The 16,310-nt window shown below is 46.5% G+C and overlaps 1 protein-coding gene across 3 annotated transcripts in view; it reads right to left on the bottom strand.

The window, feature by feature from the left end:
- Positions 1 to 16,310, bottom strand: part of LOC148529030 (single-stranded DNA-binding protein 3-like) — a 551,001-nt gene that overhangs the window by 105,589 nt on the left and 429,102 nt on the right. For all 3 annotated transcript variants that reach the window (XM_088468944.1, XM_088468946.1, XM_088468945.1), the window contains one exon: positions 15,735 to 15,824. In XM_088468944.1, the coding sequence (XP_088325070.1) occupies positions 15,735 to 15,824 (90 nt within the window). The remainder of the gene's footprint in view (positions 1 to 15,734; positions 15,825 to 16,310) is intronic.

Here is a 16,310-nt window from a genome sequence, read left to right as displayed (position 1 = left end):
ATAAACAAGGCCCCAGGTTCTCAAACTCGGTCCTCAGGAACAGTGCATGTTTTCCAGGTCTCCTCACAGAATTACAAGTGAGATAATTAGCTCCACCTGTGGATCTTTTAAAATGTGTCAGGGAGTAATGACTGCACCTGTGCGCCCGCTGGGTGACCTGGAAAACATGAACTGTGTGGGGTCCTGAGGACCGAGTTTGAGAACCACTGAACTAGGCAAATGAACCTCAGTGGCAAACGCAGGATTTCTACAGAGGGGTTTCCATATACTTAATTTTAAAGCAAGTGTAGCCAGTCCATGAAGAGGACATAATCAGAACTTAACCCGCTATAATATACGTCACACGTAGGTATGAAATAATTCTGACATATACAGGACCAGCAATCACAGTATACAATTATATGCGGAAGTAGGGCCATCCTGTCTGTGCTGAATGTCTTTATATCAGATGTGGGCTCCATTCCAGAGCATTTGAACATGTTCGGGAATCTGGGGGGGTGGAGGCTGAAAAAGAACCTTGCACTACCCTGGACATAGATGTACAGATTGGTTTCCTCATGGGCGGGATGTACTAAGCATCGCATCCGCCTGTCTTCGGGTACATTCCGCGACCGAGAATATCACAAAGGACAGCTCTCCTGATAAGAGCTGTCTTTTGAGATGCTTCTAGCCAGAGGGACTTCTGGGTTTAACACCCAGAAGTCCCTCTGGCATCCTTCTGTGCATGAGCAGTAGGACGCCGGCCGCGGTTTGATGGGAGATATCCGATTGGATCACTCTTAGAGGGAGTGTCCCAAAAGAAGCCCATAGGCTGCTTATTGGGTAACAACATCTGAAGGTGGAGTAGTCCTTTGTACATATTGTGTATGCAGTAATACCCCCGAAAATGGAATTTCCAGGGTTTTTACCACATTTCCCCCTTTAGTACATCCAGCTTTATGTACTGGATGGTGTATTATACAGTATTAATAATTGACCCTATAGATGGTCTATATCAGTGCACCTCTAACAGTGCATGTTTTCCATATCTCCTAGTTGGTGCACAAGTATTTTCATTACTGGCTGACACATTTTAAAAGATCAAAAGGTACTGTAGTGCTAATTATTTCATTTGTGACACTGAGGGGATCTTAAAAAACATGCAACTTTAGTATTATATGCTATTTCTATTGTGGTCATCATGGCGTGGCCTAGGGAGGGGGGTTTCCAGGCAACTTGGGGAAATATGCTAGCCAGCAACTTGCATGAATGATTGCCACTGTAAAACAATGGGAGCATGCACAGCAAGGAGGAGCCTTTTTCTGGAATCGGTATGATTTACCTAATTCCCTCCCTTAACCCTAACCCTCATTAGGGGTGCCTAACCCTAACCTTCTCCCCAGTGCCTAACCCTAACCCCCCCTTCCCCACCGCCTAAATCTAGGTCCCCCCCGAGGGTGCCTAACCCTAATCCTCCCTCCCCCTAGCCTACCCCTAACCTCCCGGGGGGGCGCCTAACCCTAAGTCCCCCCGGAAACCCTAAACCTAACCCTCCCTCCCCCGCGGCTATCCGCGCTCGGCATCACTTTGATCGGGATTAGGTCCGCTGGCTTCCCAACTGCCCAACTTTTTCTGAAGGATCTCTTCCACCTAGCATGGGGCTGGGGCTGGTGGACAGTAGGTGCCAATAGTGATAAGGACGGTTGCAGCGAGTGGCGCAAAATCATTGGTCGGTGTGGCTGCCCGATTGAAGCCACACATATTCTCGTATTAATTGTACGGAATCTCACATAAACTAGTAAATCTTGCCTCTGCTGCTTTACGCCAAAACAGTCATTTTGCATCTCAGAATCATGCCCAATGTGCTGATTACTGTAACTATGATCTGTTATTGCCGCTATTTAGAGCGATAGATGAATTACTGTAGCTATCAAACAAGCAACTCATGCTTGGACAGAGATTCCAATAATAGCCTATTCTGACAAAATAATGTATACATACACAGCATACTTGCCGACTTTAACATTCTCCTCTTCGGCAGCAAGCCCGAACAGAAGAGATGCTGGGGACTGGTTTGGGGGGTGGGGCCGGATGATAAACGTCATTAAGCCCCGCCCCTTCACAGCAAAAGGTCTAGATTTGCGGGTCCATGAAGAGGGGACAGGGCTAAATTGCGCAATTCACATCATTTTAGCCCCGCCCCTCCCTATGGACCCTGCAAATTCCCCATAAAAGCTCCCCATTCTGCCCACTTCACTAGGAAGTGGGCAGGATGCGGGAGATCTGTCTACTCTTCCGGGGGTGTGGGGGGGTAACCCGAAAAATTGGGAGCCTTCCACAACTTCCGGGGGGAGGGGGGGGGGGCTAGGCAAGTATGATACACAGACAGGAAGTAGGGGAGAGAAAATAAAAACTGTGCCGACCATCTTTGCGTCGACAATTTCCATATCATCATTTTGACCATGTCGACCATTTGTACCGGTCGACCTTCTTACATGTCTACCTTTAGTGTGTCGACCTTTTGTCCCGGTCGACCTATTGTCTGTCTAACATCTGGAGTCTATCTAGACATTGTCGACCTCTTTACTGTAGATACCATCTCACCAATCCTAAAGAAACCAACTTTTGTCCCATCTTCTCTATCTCCCTATTTCTCCATTTTCTCATTGAAACTGCTTAAGTGTCTTGTCTACAACTACAACCGTCTATCTCACTTTTTCTCCTCTCACTTCACTCTCAACTCTCTGCAATCAGACTTCCACCACCAACTTCCACTGAGACTGCACATACAAAATTATGACTGATCAACTTACAGCAAAGTCTTATGCCAGCCATACACCGGGCGATTTAGAAACGTAACAATGTGCTGTACGATTTCCCTTGAGATTCTTCCCTTGAAATTCTCAACACGATGCGGTCAAATGGTGTACACTAATGTACATACGAGCATACGATCCCAATATGCATATCCTACATGATATGTCGCAATCTTATGGTTTCCAGTAAGATCTATGATCCAGCTATACGACGGTGGGAACACGTATCGGCATTGTAAACGGACAAGTTCAACACACGAAATCGGCCACATCGCGCAAAAAATTGCACCGTGTATGGGCCGCTTAAGAGTGGGAACACATCAGAACGGCAGGCAATCGGGACAATGGTCAGGATGATTTCCCTTCATCCTGGACCATCCATGATTGCCCGTACACACTGTGCAACTTAATGAACAATAGAACGTTATCTAGTTTAGGCCTTCATTAAACTACACCAGCTCGTACACAATATACTCTTATTGGCTGTGCAGCATAGCCGACCAAAAGATGTTGTGTACGACCTACGGAAGCGTGCAATTGTGCATACACACTGCACGATATGCACAATACATTGTTCTAATTTGTCAATACCGTGGTCACTAGAATGCTGTCTGTACTTTACAATGGTCACTAGAATGCTCTCTGTATTGTATATTGATAACAAGATTGTTCTCTTGGCTATATTTCAGTGATGGTGTAAAACATTAGATACACCACACTCTTTGTGACCACACCAAACTATCATTAAAGCATACAAAGCCTGCAAAATTATTGCTCAGCATCCCATATTAATGTCTGAAGTCAGTGTTTTTCCAGAATACATGGGAGTTCAAGAATTGTCTGTACCGCATCTGGTGGTGCTCCAGGGAAGAACAATTTCCCTGAGTTAACCTTTTTTTTCCCCTCTGGCTGCTCCAGAAGGTATTTACAGTTAAGGGGGGGGGGGGGGGGGGGGGTAGAGAGAGAGAGGAAAAAAGAGAGAGCACAAGAGAGAGAGAGAGCACGAGAGAGAGCACGAGAGAGAGAGAGAGAGAGAGAGAGAGAGATAGAGACAGAGAGAGAGAGAGAGAGAGAGAGAGAGAGAGAGAGAGAGAATGAATACTGGGAGGAACCACCCCCTACATCTTCCCAGCTGAGATTTATGGCCAGCTGCACAACTGAGTGTATAAAGAAAGAAAAAAGTGGTAGAAGAGGCCCAGGCACTTATAAATGCATGATAGGTCATATTGTACATATGATATGTTATATAGATCATACCGCTTCTGGATCACATTATATTTTCAGTATATTTAGAAAAAATATATGATTTGTACAATAAATGACAATTAATTAAATAGTACCTGTCATCTCACTCAATACAAGTACTCTGAAAAAAACAGCAGAACCAATTACACCATGGAAAAATTAGACAATAACATTTGTCTACTTTCCTTGGACTTATTTTTATTAACTATAGGATAGTAGATGCTACAAAATTATGAGCCCAGAGAGGACGGGGAGCCAAACAAGCATGCGGCTTAAAAGTAGATATTTGCGGGGACCCCTGTGATTTGGTTTTGTCAAAACCACCCTCAAATGTTTTGGTTCGGTTTCAGTTTTGGATTTCTTTAACAATTTAGAAAAACAGTTAAAATCATGTAACTTGGGCCTGTTTTTGTTCCTATAGCATAACTAACATCAATAACATTCATTTCCAGTCAATTTTGACCACCTCACAGCACTTGAAATCACAAGGGTGGGTCTTAAATGCAATCCAAAATACGCAAGACACGGTTTTAAGATCAGAGTTTTCAAAATTTGCAAGAAGTCCTGAGTTGAGACTCGGTTCGACTAGGAATCCCAAAGTTCGAGTGTGGTCGGTTTTCAGCAAAACCGAACCGCTCATATCTACCTAAAAGGCTAAAACCCCATAGGGTGCTAATCGGTCTCTAAATCTGTGGCCGTGGGTGGTGCACAAGAATAATCCACATTATATTAACATTGGTCCTGGTGGATGTGCTGTGGAGAAGAACACTTAACAATTCCATGAGACAGAAGAATCCTTTGCAGAGATACTAAATAATTTAAGAAATTTTAACAAAAATAAATTATTGACAAAGGTAATAATCTAATATTAATATATATATATATATATATATATATATATATATATAAATATATATATATATATATATAATTGATAGTTTCAGAATATTCCTATTATTTTTATGTTGTGAAATGCAATTTCACTTCTTGAGGTACCAAGTTACCAGCCAAACCAAGCTGTCCAGAACAAACAGAAGTACTCAACAAGATCTGATACAATCAGTTACTCGGACTGACCCTCTAATGCTGCATACACGCGGTACGATCTGTACTACCAACGACTTGAAATATATCTTTCAGTGAAGTCATCCAGCCACATCTCTGAACAGGCAAAGTTGACAATATCGTGCAAGTTGGCCTGCATGTACCATATGCGCACGCAGGGGGGGTTTCCGAGTACCTAGAAACCCCCCCTGGCCGCCGCTCCATCGCCGCGCAGCTGAATTATTTATTTTTTTTTGAGAAGGAGCAGCCGGAGTTCAGCTAACTTACAACTGGCTGGGGCTGTGCTGCTGGCTGAATGTAGGGGGCGCTGTAGCGGCAGCGTTCAGCTCCTCCCTGGCAGTTCCAATGGGGCAGCGTGAGAGGCAGCTGAGAGGCTCTCTATATTCCCGGCGCTCTATCTTGGAGCCGCAGGTGAGGGGGTTGCCGGGAGTGGGTTTCTTTGATAAATGATGCTGTCGTTGTTTGCCTGTATGTGTGTGTGTAGTCTGTGTCAGTGTGTGTGTGTAGTCTTGTGAGAGTCTATCAGTGTGTGTGTGCGTGTGTGAATCAGGGGGGTACCGGGCCTGGGCTCAGAGGGGGCCACACAGAGTGCAGATGATCCTGCCTGTGAACTGCTACAGGCAGATGTCTGCCTGTAAGTACAGAGCAGTTTGCTGTTAGGATCAGCAGCGCCCTGCGGGCCCCCTGTTACTGTGACCAGCGGCATGCAAGCAGCTGCTGGCACCCTTCTCATAGGAGGACAGAGCAAAGGCTCCAGCACTGCTCTGCTCCATTCACAGTCTGCGACATTGCGTCTATGCAAGGCCACCTGTTCTTTCTTCCCTGCAGGGGATGAGTTAAGTCCCCTCTCCCCCCCCCCCCCCCACCTGATTCCCGCCCCCTCCTCTCTACTGCTCTACCTGGCCTCTGTCTCTATGGCAGGTGGAGTGTGAGGTCCCTTCTTCCTGCTTCTTCCATAGCGTACTCCCCTCTACGAGGCCCCGCCCCCTCCTGCTATGACGGGCCTGTCCATGTCCCATGCAGGCAGCAGCCAGTGTGTGAGGGACACATAATGCTGCAATCAGAGGTAAGTACCTTAGGATGATGTACCTATTCATGTTATGTGGGTGAAGTGGGGGTATATACTTATACTACCTAGAGCCTGGTGAGGTGGGTTGAGGGGTGTAATGTATGGGGGGGGGGGTAAGCATATTTTCTGGGGGTTGAGGGGTGTAATGTATGGGGGGTAAACATTGTCTGGGGGGGTGAGGTGGGTTGGGGGGTATAGTAATGTATGAAGGGGTAAGGTAAATGTATCTGGGGATGTATAGTTATGCATCAGGGATGTTGATGGGGGATGAGAGGTATAGTAATGTATCTGGGGGTGTATACTTACATATTATCTGTGAATTGAGATAGGCTTAAGGATGTAATATATCAGGGGGGGTGTATACCTATTTTATCTGGTAGGGAAGATAGGATAGGGTGTGTAGTATTGTATTGTGGGGGTGTCATATACTACTAGCTTTTTTGGGATTGAGATAGGTTACAGGTTGTAGTATATCTGGTGGTTGTGCAGTAGTATTTTGTGCCGTGTGGTATAGTAATATGACGGGTTGTATACTATGTTCTTTCGGGATATATTGACGTTATTTGGCAAGTCTATAGTGTATAGTGTGTATATATATATATATGTGTGTGTGTAATTAATATAGGTGTAGCTCAGTGAGTAGAGTACGTGGGGGCCCTGCTTTTTTTGTTTGTACTGGGCCCCACAATTTCTGATGTCAGCCCGTGTGTAGTCTGTGTCAGTATAGTCTGTGTCAGTATGTGTGTGTAGTCTTTGTGAGTGTGTCTGTCACTGTCAGTGCATTTGTGTAATGCTGAACAAATGGAAATATATATATATATATACTGTATATTAAAAACAACAAGTGCTGCTGCTTGTTTTCATCTGTTTTCATAACAATTCCTTCCAGAGGGCACCGTTGGACACTAGTAAGACTGTGGGAGTGCTGGGCTATTGGCATATATACTGTGCGGTGCGTGTGTGTATGTATATTATATATATATATAATGTCTGTGGATTTTTATTTTTTTAATTGGCTCTGTATTCGGTATTTGGAAACCCCCCTTTCAAAATCCTGCGTTTGCCACTGTGTACCGACAATCATAGATATCGTTATCGTTCATGCGGGAACGCGCACCACTGGTCGCTCACTGCATAAAAATGAACGATATGAACGATGTATCGTTGAACAAAATTGTTATCGTACATATCGTGCATAGATATCGTACCATGTGTACGCACCTTAAGTCAACAGTTATGAACAGCCCGATACAAATAAGAGCAATAAAACAAATGACTGTCTTGCATGGCTGACGTTTAAATATTGATTTGAAACAATAATGTTCAAGTTCAACATCCTAGAATTAGCATTTAACCTCTTACTTCACTCATTAACACCTTCACTGTGTTATGGCAAAATAATAAGTTACAAAGCAGACACAGCAAAAAGTCTTCTCTATCTAAAAGCTTACTGTCCAGTTCTTGTGAAGCTCAGACAAGCACTGTCTGATAATCCTGTTTGGAGAGGTCTCCTGCTTGCTGATATATACCCTTTGGGATACAAGAGGGCTTAGCACTGCTTGATTTAGACTACATGGCCAGTGTTTAAATGCTTCACTTGCTGAGGAAAAAAAACACAGCTTAATACAGCTGTCTTGAATCCTGTCAAACAGCATTTGAGCAATGTGAGCCTGGACACAACAAGAATACAGCGAGGATTGAGACGGTAAATAAAGGTCGTAACAGTCCCATATATGATAAATCAGTGCTCGAAGTGGGAATTTAGAGGTGGGGGTATGGAGATTGAATCCCCCCCCCCTTTGGGCCCCTGCCTCCATTACACCCCATTGTACGTCTCACCCCCCCCCTTCCACACACACTTCTCCCTGCCTGCTCCCCTCTCTCACACCCTGTCCTTCTCACTTACTGATTCCCTCTCTTTCACCCCCTACAATACTAACTGCCTGCCTCCCTCTGTCTGCCCCTCTCTCACACCCTCCCCTCTCTCTAATTCCCTCTGACCTGCACTGCTGGAATAGAGCCACCGGGAGCCTCTGTTCCTCATTGCAGTTATCTGGCGCCGATGCGTGCCAATGACAAGCTGCCATTTGGCAGATTTTCATTGGCTGGCAGCCGCGAGCCTTGTGATTGGCTGGCGGCCGCGAGCCTCCTCATTGGCTGGTGGCCACGAGCCTCGTGGTTGGCTGGCGGCCGCGAGCCTCCTGATTGGCTGGCGGCCGTGAGCCTCCTGAATGGTTGGGGGCCGCGAGCCTCCTGAATGGTTGGGGGCCGCGAGCCTCCTGAATGGTTGGGGGCCGCGAGCCTCCTGAATGGTTGGGGGCCGCGAGCCTCCTCACTGGCTGGCGGCCGCGAGCCTCCTCATTGGCTGGTGACCGCGAGCCTCCTGATTGGCTGGCGGCCGCGAGCCTCCTGAATGTTTGGGGGCCGCGAGCCTCCTCATTGGCTGGCGGCAGCCCAGTGCGTGGTGGTGGTGCTTCTAGTGCAGCCGGGACCCGGTAATTTGTTCCGGCTACATGCCAGCGCCTCCGCTACCCCGATCGAGATGTGTCCCCTGCGGGGCACATCTCTACACATAGCTGCCGCTGTTCCAGCGCTGGGATCCCATACTGGATCCCAGCGCTGGTACATTCTCATCTGCATTTAAAATGAAGTGGGGCCGGGAAGTGGCGGTATGTCATACCGCCGTATACCGCCCCACTTCGACCACTGCAGATAAATTAAATTAAGTGTGAGTTCAGCAATTATTCATAACAATCACATGCAGGGTCATACGGTGCTTAAAGCACTTGTTACATGATATCTGAAATTCATTTATGATTTTAAAAAAATAGTTTAGAAATAATTTTTTATTATTATATCCCTTGTACAAATGTTTTATTAACTCTGGACAGCTGGGATGCGTTTAGGAAGCCGGCAGAAGCAATACCGACCGCCGGCTTCCCGACTCCTCAATCCCGGCTAGGGTTACATGACAGGCGTCTAAAATGTAGACTCCTGTCATTACCCCTACGCCGGGAGACCGGCACCCGGCATCCCGATCGAAGGGATGCCGGGCGCCGCAAGCGGACAGACGCAGGGGGGAGGGGAGGTTTAGGGTTCCTGGGGGGGACTTAGGGTTAGGCACCCCCCCGGGAGGGATAGGGTTAGGCTAGGGGAAAGGGGGGTTAGGGTTAGGCACCCCCCGGGGGACTTAGGTTTAGGCAGCGGGGAAGGGGGGGGGTTAGGTTTAGGCACTTAGAGGGGGGTTAGGCACCCCTAAGGGAGGGTTAGGGGTGTAGGTTAGGTTAGTACTTACCTGGGGACGATCGGGAATTCCAGCGCTGTCGGCCTGCTGCTGCCGGGATCTCTTCCTCTGTCGGCCTGACGCTGCCGGGATTCGAACTGCCGGTCATGCGGCCGGCGGTATTACATACAGATTCCGGACAGCTTTCAGTCACAGACTTTGATGTCAATAAAAGCAGTGAGAACTGAACGATGTATGAATGTACCCGTCATAATACTGACTTAGGGGAAGAATCAAACTATTTTAATTAGAGAAGAGCAGTTTTCCGTGAAAACAGAACACACTGATATTTAGGTTTTCAAGTTGAACCGAATCCTGCATTGGATCACTTTGGGGTTCCAAATTGAACAGAGGGCCTGATTCAGAGCCGCTCGCAAGTGGCCGCTCATTCGCTCTGAGCGATGTTCGCACAACTGCGCATGCGTATGGGTCGTAATGCGCATGCGCAAACCCATCATTGCAGTCGGAAATCGTGCCCTCGCAAAACAGCGAGGGGCTGCTAATTTGATTGACAGAATGTACCGTTTGTGGTAGAAGGTGCTTCAAAACGGGGGAGTGGAGATTCAAATGCAGGCATGTCAAACGGTCAAAAGGGCGTTTAATGGGAGTGCATAATTAGTAAAGGAGCGTCATCGACCACGTCACTTGGTTGTCTTTTAGCCTGAACTGCTCGCAGTGATAGCGGTAAGAAAAACCTACCACAAGCACTGCGAGCAGTTCAGATGCCTTTCGATGTACCCGATTAATCTAATAAATACCGGAGATGACGTGTGATGCGAACGACAAAGGGGCGTCTTTACAAAATAGCGAGCGCATTTTTCGTTCGCTCGCTCAGACATAGAGGCGTCAACGAACCGCAAAGAGCGAGCGCTCAATTTAAATAGCCGGCCCCTTTTTTGGAACGACCGTCCGCAAATAGCGTCCGGCTCTGAATCAGGCCCAGAGTCCCGACTCGGGTCTTCTTGCCAAGTTCGGAACTGAGATCTAAAATCCTGATTTCAAGTGCAGTTATATGGTCGAAAATGACTGAAAATGAGAGTTATTGATGTTAATAATACTATAGGAACAAAAATAGGGGGTCATTCAGACCCGCTCGCGAGCAAATGACGCTCGCAAGCGGGTCGATGTTTGCCGAATGCGCATGCGCACGACGGAGGGAGCTCCGTCGTGCGCATGCGCGAGACCCGGCGGGCGACGAGAAATACGTCGCTCGGGGTCTCGCACCAAAGGGGGCGTGCTGTCGATGGTGAGTGACAGCACGCCCCCTTTGGTGGGTGTGCCGGGGGCGTGGCAGCCATGGGAACGCCTACCGTCTGAGTCCGGCCCCACTGACATCAGTAATGATGTCAGTGGGAGTGACTTTGGCTCTGATAGAGCCAAAATCACTCCTGGGCTTGCGGCAGCGAGACCCTACCGCAGGGTTTCGTCGCAAGCCCGATGGTCAAAGACCATCGCGACCATCTTTTTGGCCGCTCGCATATGCTGTGGGTGGTCACCCACAGCTATGCGAGCGGCCAGGAGGCCAGTCCATTTTCAGGTAGGAGGGCACTGATTCAGAGCGAGCGCTCTGGTCAGAGTGTTCAGCTCTGAATCAGGCCCATAGGTCCAAGTTACAGACCCCTGCTCTCAAGCTTACATTCTATAGGGAATAGGCACTGATACACAAAAATAGGTAGATTGACCCGGCCAGATTGCAGATGTTCTTGGTGGGCTGTATGATCCAGTCAGTGTCATCCCTCCCTGCGGTGTCACCCGCTGCAGGGAGGAATGCTGTGTGCCTCCGAAAAAGGGGTGTGGCCACGTGTGAAGGAGACATCGCCTCACAAGTAGGGGGCATTGTCTTGCTGGAAGGGCGTGGTCTCACGACTCAAACCCCCATGGTCCCGTGCTGCTTACTGGTGGGGGCCCGTGCTTCTTACTGGGGGGGGGGAGAGCAGAAGGTGCGGACTGTCCTGTGTGCAGTGCTGGCTTCCTCACAGTGTCAGGAGCCGAGTGCTGCACTTAGAAGCCGAGTGTTGCACTGTAGTATTGTCACTGAGGAGGGAGTGTGCACCTTGCCGTCACCCCTCGGCAGATGACACCCTTGTAAAGCTACTGGATCCAATCACACAGGAATGTTAAAAAAATAAAACTCAAACTGAACCAAAACACTTGAGGGTGGTTTTGCTAAAACCAAAACATTTGAGGGTCCGTGTACATCTATATTTTTAATTAAGTTAGTACATTGTAAAAAATGTTATATAACATATTACATGCAGTGGACCAGTGGTTTTCAAACTCGGTCCTCAGGACCTCACACAGTTCATGTTTTACAGGTCACCTAGCAGGTGCACAGGTGTATTCATTAGTCATTGACACATTTTAAAAGGTACGCAGGTGGAGCTAATTAGTTTACTTGTAATTCTGTGAGGAAACCTGGAAAACATGCACTGTTTGGGGTCCTGAGGACCGAGTTTGAGAACCTGTGCAGTAGACCTTTAAATATCATATTTATGTATACTTTAGTAAAAATTGTCATAAGCTCACATACTGTATTATAAATAATTCAACAGTTAAAAGGTTAAAAACTTGCACATTTTCATCTGCTCATTTGTTTAATTGTGTGACCTGACTTCATGCTTGCGCACAGTCAAAGGTTGCACTCTATGGAGGCAGTAGGGGGGTCCCCTGGATCCCTCTTCACAACCAGAGATCTCCTTCCCATAGGAAGGAGCAGGACGCCGGGAATCAGCGCCATCTTAAGATGGCGTTAATTCTCTCAAGCAAACTTGTTTGCTAAATATTAGGCAGCCCTATTGGGGCCCCTAATAAAGAATGGGCCTGCTACATAAAACTTGCGAAAACTAGCGTTTCCGCATGTGTTTTGGGCCCATTATAGCTGATGAATAAGCGCCATAGGCAGAAAAGCTATCCCATAATCTAAATGGAAAGCAGTCAACGGCTATCTTTTTCTTCACCAGGAAGGGTAAAATTCAAACCAGATTTGTATCATTCTTTGCTATTGTGGAAGCCAATACATGCTGCAATTTACCCAGTGTGTGTCCTTATTAAGAGCACAGTCACACAAGACTTAATAGCCTGATTGCCTGGACTTAAATGTGGCTGTGTATTTGCTCGGTGGGTGAAACAATTGAGGGAAGTGTGCTTAGTAGACATTTCCATTAGGATGTCACTCTTCTAAATGTTTTTGAAGACTATAGTATGAATAAAACATAGCACTCACTAACCCATGTACTCATCACTACCTTCCTTAACTACTGTAGCTTTCGTCTAATTGAAATCCTATTAACCAAACCAATGTGGCTGGCAGATACCTTACGCTAACAGTACTAGCTGTCTGTTTCCGCCAGGATTCAGATTTAAAATCAGTTCCTTATTACAGACACCTCCACAAGTCTGCAGCCTTACATATCACTAGTTTGTAAACCTCCCCAATCCCCAGTCTCCCAGTCCTGCTCTATGCCAAAAAATACATACCCATAAATCCGTAACAGAATTTTTGCGAATGCCTTGTGTCTTCCTTATGCCTGTAGAGGTGGAACAGGGAAAGTGGTAGCGGCACATACACATGACTGTGCGGAGATGTATACTTTGAAGCTGTTTGACCATTGGAGCCTAGCATCCAAAAAATTCATAAACAAACAAATCCCAAACTCCAGAAAAAATGTAAATAAAGTGAACTAAGCATCAATGCTCATTTTGCAGGGTAACCCGGAATGGGTATGAAGTCCCGGCGGCTGAATAGGTTCATAACCCGACGCCGGCAGCCCGAAAGGAGAAGACCCATACAGGGCAGGTGAGTACCCTATCCCTACCCCTCTACCCCCCAACCCTCCCTTAGTGTTGCCTAACCCTAACATCCCCCTGGGGGTGCCTAACCCCCCCTTACCGCATCCCTAAAGCTACCGGGGGGTGCCTACCTCCCCTAGGGGTGCTTAACCCTAACCCTCCTTCCTAAGGGTACCTAAACCGAACCTCCCCCCAAAAAAAACCTAACCCTGACCCCGCAATGCTCCCTAAACCTAACCCTTCCACTCCCCCATGGCTAACGCTAAGGGCGCCACGGACTTACCTTGTTCGGTCTGGCATCCTTCGGCGGTCCGGAATCGGGATTAAGATATGAGTCGTTATTTCGACGCCTATCTTAAGTGATTCGGGTGTCGGTATTGAGACCGGCGGCCACATAACTACATCCTGGGTACCCCAGCACACACTTGCCAACTCTCCCTGATTGTCAGGGAGACAGGGGGACTCGCTGAAATAGTAGCAGTCTCCCTGACTCCCTGAAGATTCTAGTAATCTCCCTGATTGCACCTTACCCCCATTATGTAGCTAGTATATTCTTGGGAAAAAAAATAAATCAGAAATACTTACATTCAAATGGTGTAACCAGTGCCATTTCCCTGCATTGTTTATAAGGCAAGTATGCCCCTGCATCAGCTAACAGGCTGGTGTCTATCTATCACAGTGGGTCACAGCTCTGGAATCAGTATGTATGACCAACGGCCGCATGGTTCAAATCCCGACGCCGGAAGACCGGCAGCAGTGGGGATCACGACAGGGGATTTAGGTATGTAAAACTAACCCTGTCCCCCCCCCTAACCCTAACCCTCCCTTAGGGGTGCCTAACCCTAACCTCCCCTCCTAGTGCCTAACCCCCCCCCCTAAGTGCCTAAACCTAACCCCCTGTCCCCGCAGCCTAAACCTAAGTCTCCTGGTGGTGTGCCTAACCCTAACCCCTCCCCCCAGGGATGCCTAACCCTAACCCCCCCTTCCCCTAGCCTAACCCTCCAGGGGGAGGTGCCTAACCCTAAGTCCCCTCTGGGAGCCCCTAACCTAACCCACCCCCCCAGGGCTGTCCGCGCCCGCTGCCCGGCTTACCTTCATTTGGTATGCCGGGCGTCGGGCTCCCGGCGTAGGGATAATGATAGGTGTCAGGATTTAAACGCCTATCATTAGACCCCTGCAGGGATAAGACAGTCGGGAAGCCGGCGGTTGGAATTTCGACCATCTGCTTCCTGACTGCATCCCCACAGCTCCATCCTGTTCCAAAAAATACAGTTCTCCCCTAGGAAAGATCAGTCAATTGCTGATAATACTGGAGCTTATCTCAACACTTTTGAATTGGTAGCTGACAGACAAGTTTATTCAGGATCTATATGCAGATAAGCTGTGAGATGCATTGGATAGACTTCCCTTTCATTGAACTATGCTGTAAACAAGCAAAAGACTTGTGACACATGTCTATAGCATGTTCAAAAGACTGCACAGTTTAGGAAAACAGGAATCCCCTGAGTGAATCCATCCATTACAATATAAAGACAATTATCCTCTTTGATTATATGAAATAAGAATACAGAGCACAGCTGCTTATTTATACTGTCATTATTTGGTGCATGTTATTTAAACATATTATTACATTTACTTTCCCAGCTTGTGTTGAAATACTGATTCAGAGTAAGAAATGTCTGCAATATGAAAGAATCCTTTATTAGGTTATCTATGCAAGAAACACGTGTGATTGGAATAAGTTTGATGTGCACACTAATCAATATGTTTGTTTGGTTCCTGCAATATATTGTATATGGGTAATTTTCTGTTCTTCTGCCACCAGTTCCCTTATATGCTCAGAGCTGTATATTTGTGGTATTGCCATGCTTACAACAGGCACCTGCAAAATGGCTGTATGTATTGGTCCATGAACAATGTATGATGTCTGTGATTAGGTGGGACAAGTTAAACTTACAGGAGGAACATGATAGATGCATACAATAAACGTGTGCTATAGCTGAGGTTGTAGAGCACGCTTTTATATTAGTAAGACAAAATAAAATAATATTAGAGGTAAAAGAATAATAACAAAATGTATGTGCTTTTGTCTGGCTAATACATATAGCTCCTTAATTACCTAGGACATTTGTGTAATGGTGCATATATACACGGTCAGATTTTGTTTCAGATATGAACGATAACTACGTAAAAATCGGACAATCATTCATATCTTTGACATGTGAGGCATGCTTCGATTAACGATGCGAGTTCCCACATGTCAGATAACGATCTCTGAAATCTGATGTGTTTGCAGTCAGATTTTAACGATTTCATTCATTTTAATACTGTCAGAAATCGTTCAATCACTCATCGTTGATTAAATCGTTCAAATTGTTGTAAAAATCGTTCATCTGACAAATCTGACTGTTTGTATGCACCATTAAAAGCCCAAATCCCCAAGAAGCCACATGATACTGCATGATTACAGAAAAAGTCAAAGTGCTACCTGAAAGAACCCTGGTGGCATGGGTCCTCCTGGCATTCCATCATTTGGAGGCATGTTGCCCATCACAGGACTGGGAGCAGCAGCTGCACTCTGAGAAAAACACAGACAAAATATAGATAAGAACACGATAGCAAGGCCCTCCAGCATATAACATATAACATCTTCCTCATAGAATATAATGAACAAACTCGTTAAACTTTATGTAATGTATCTTGGCATTCACCAAGAACATAAAAACAGACATCCGTTTAAGTAGCAAGGTGGATAATCAATGATGGTTTACTATGTATTCCATAGAAAACAGTGGAAACTATTAAATAGGTAGTGTAGCTCATTGGTGATTGGAGGCACTATGGCAATTTGAAACAAATATGATTTAATATGAAAGACAACCAAGATGTCTATCACGGTGATTCATACTGTATGTTTGTATCACTACAATTAACCAAACCGTGTCTCCTCTTCAAGTCCTGGTGAATTCCCTGGACCTTTGCAAGGGCTTTCACTAATGCTGCTGACCGGTTCCAGTAAAATGTGCATAGGGCCTGATTCAGAGATGGACGCTAATGTGATTTT

Source organism: Taudactylus pleione, unplaced genomic scaffold (assembly GCF_031769625.1).
Source record: "Taudactylus pleione unplaced genomic scaffold, aTauple2 ptg000087l, whole genome shotgun sequence".
In the NCBI taxonomy this organism is placed as follows: domain Eukaryota; kingdom Metazoa; phylum Chordata; class Amphibia; order Anura; family Myobatrachidae; genus Taudactylus; species Taudactylus pleione.
Note: the sequence above shows the minus strand (reverse complement) of the source record. Positions and strands in the feature narration are given on the sequence as shown.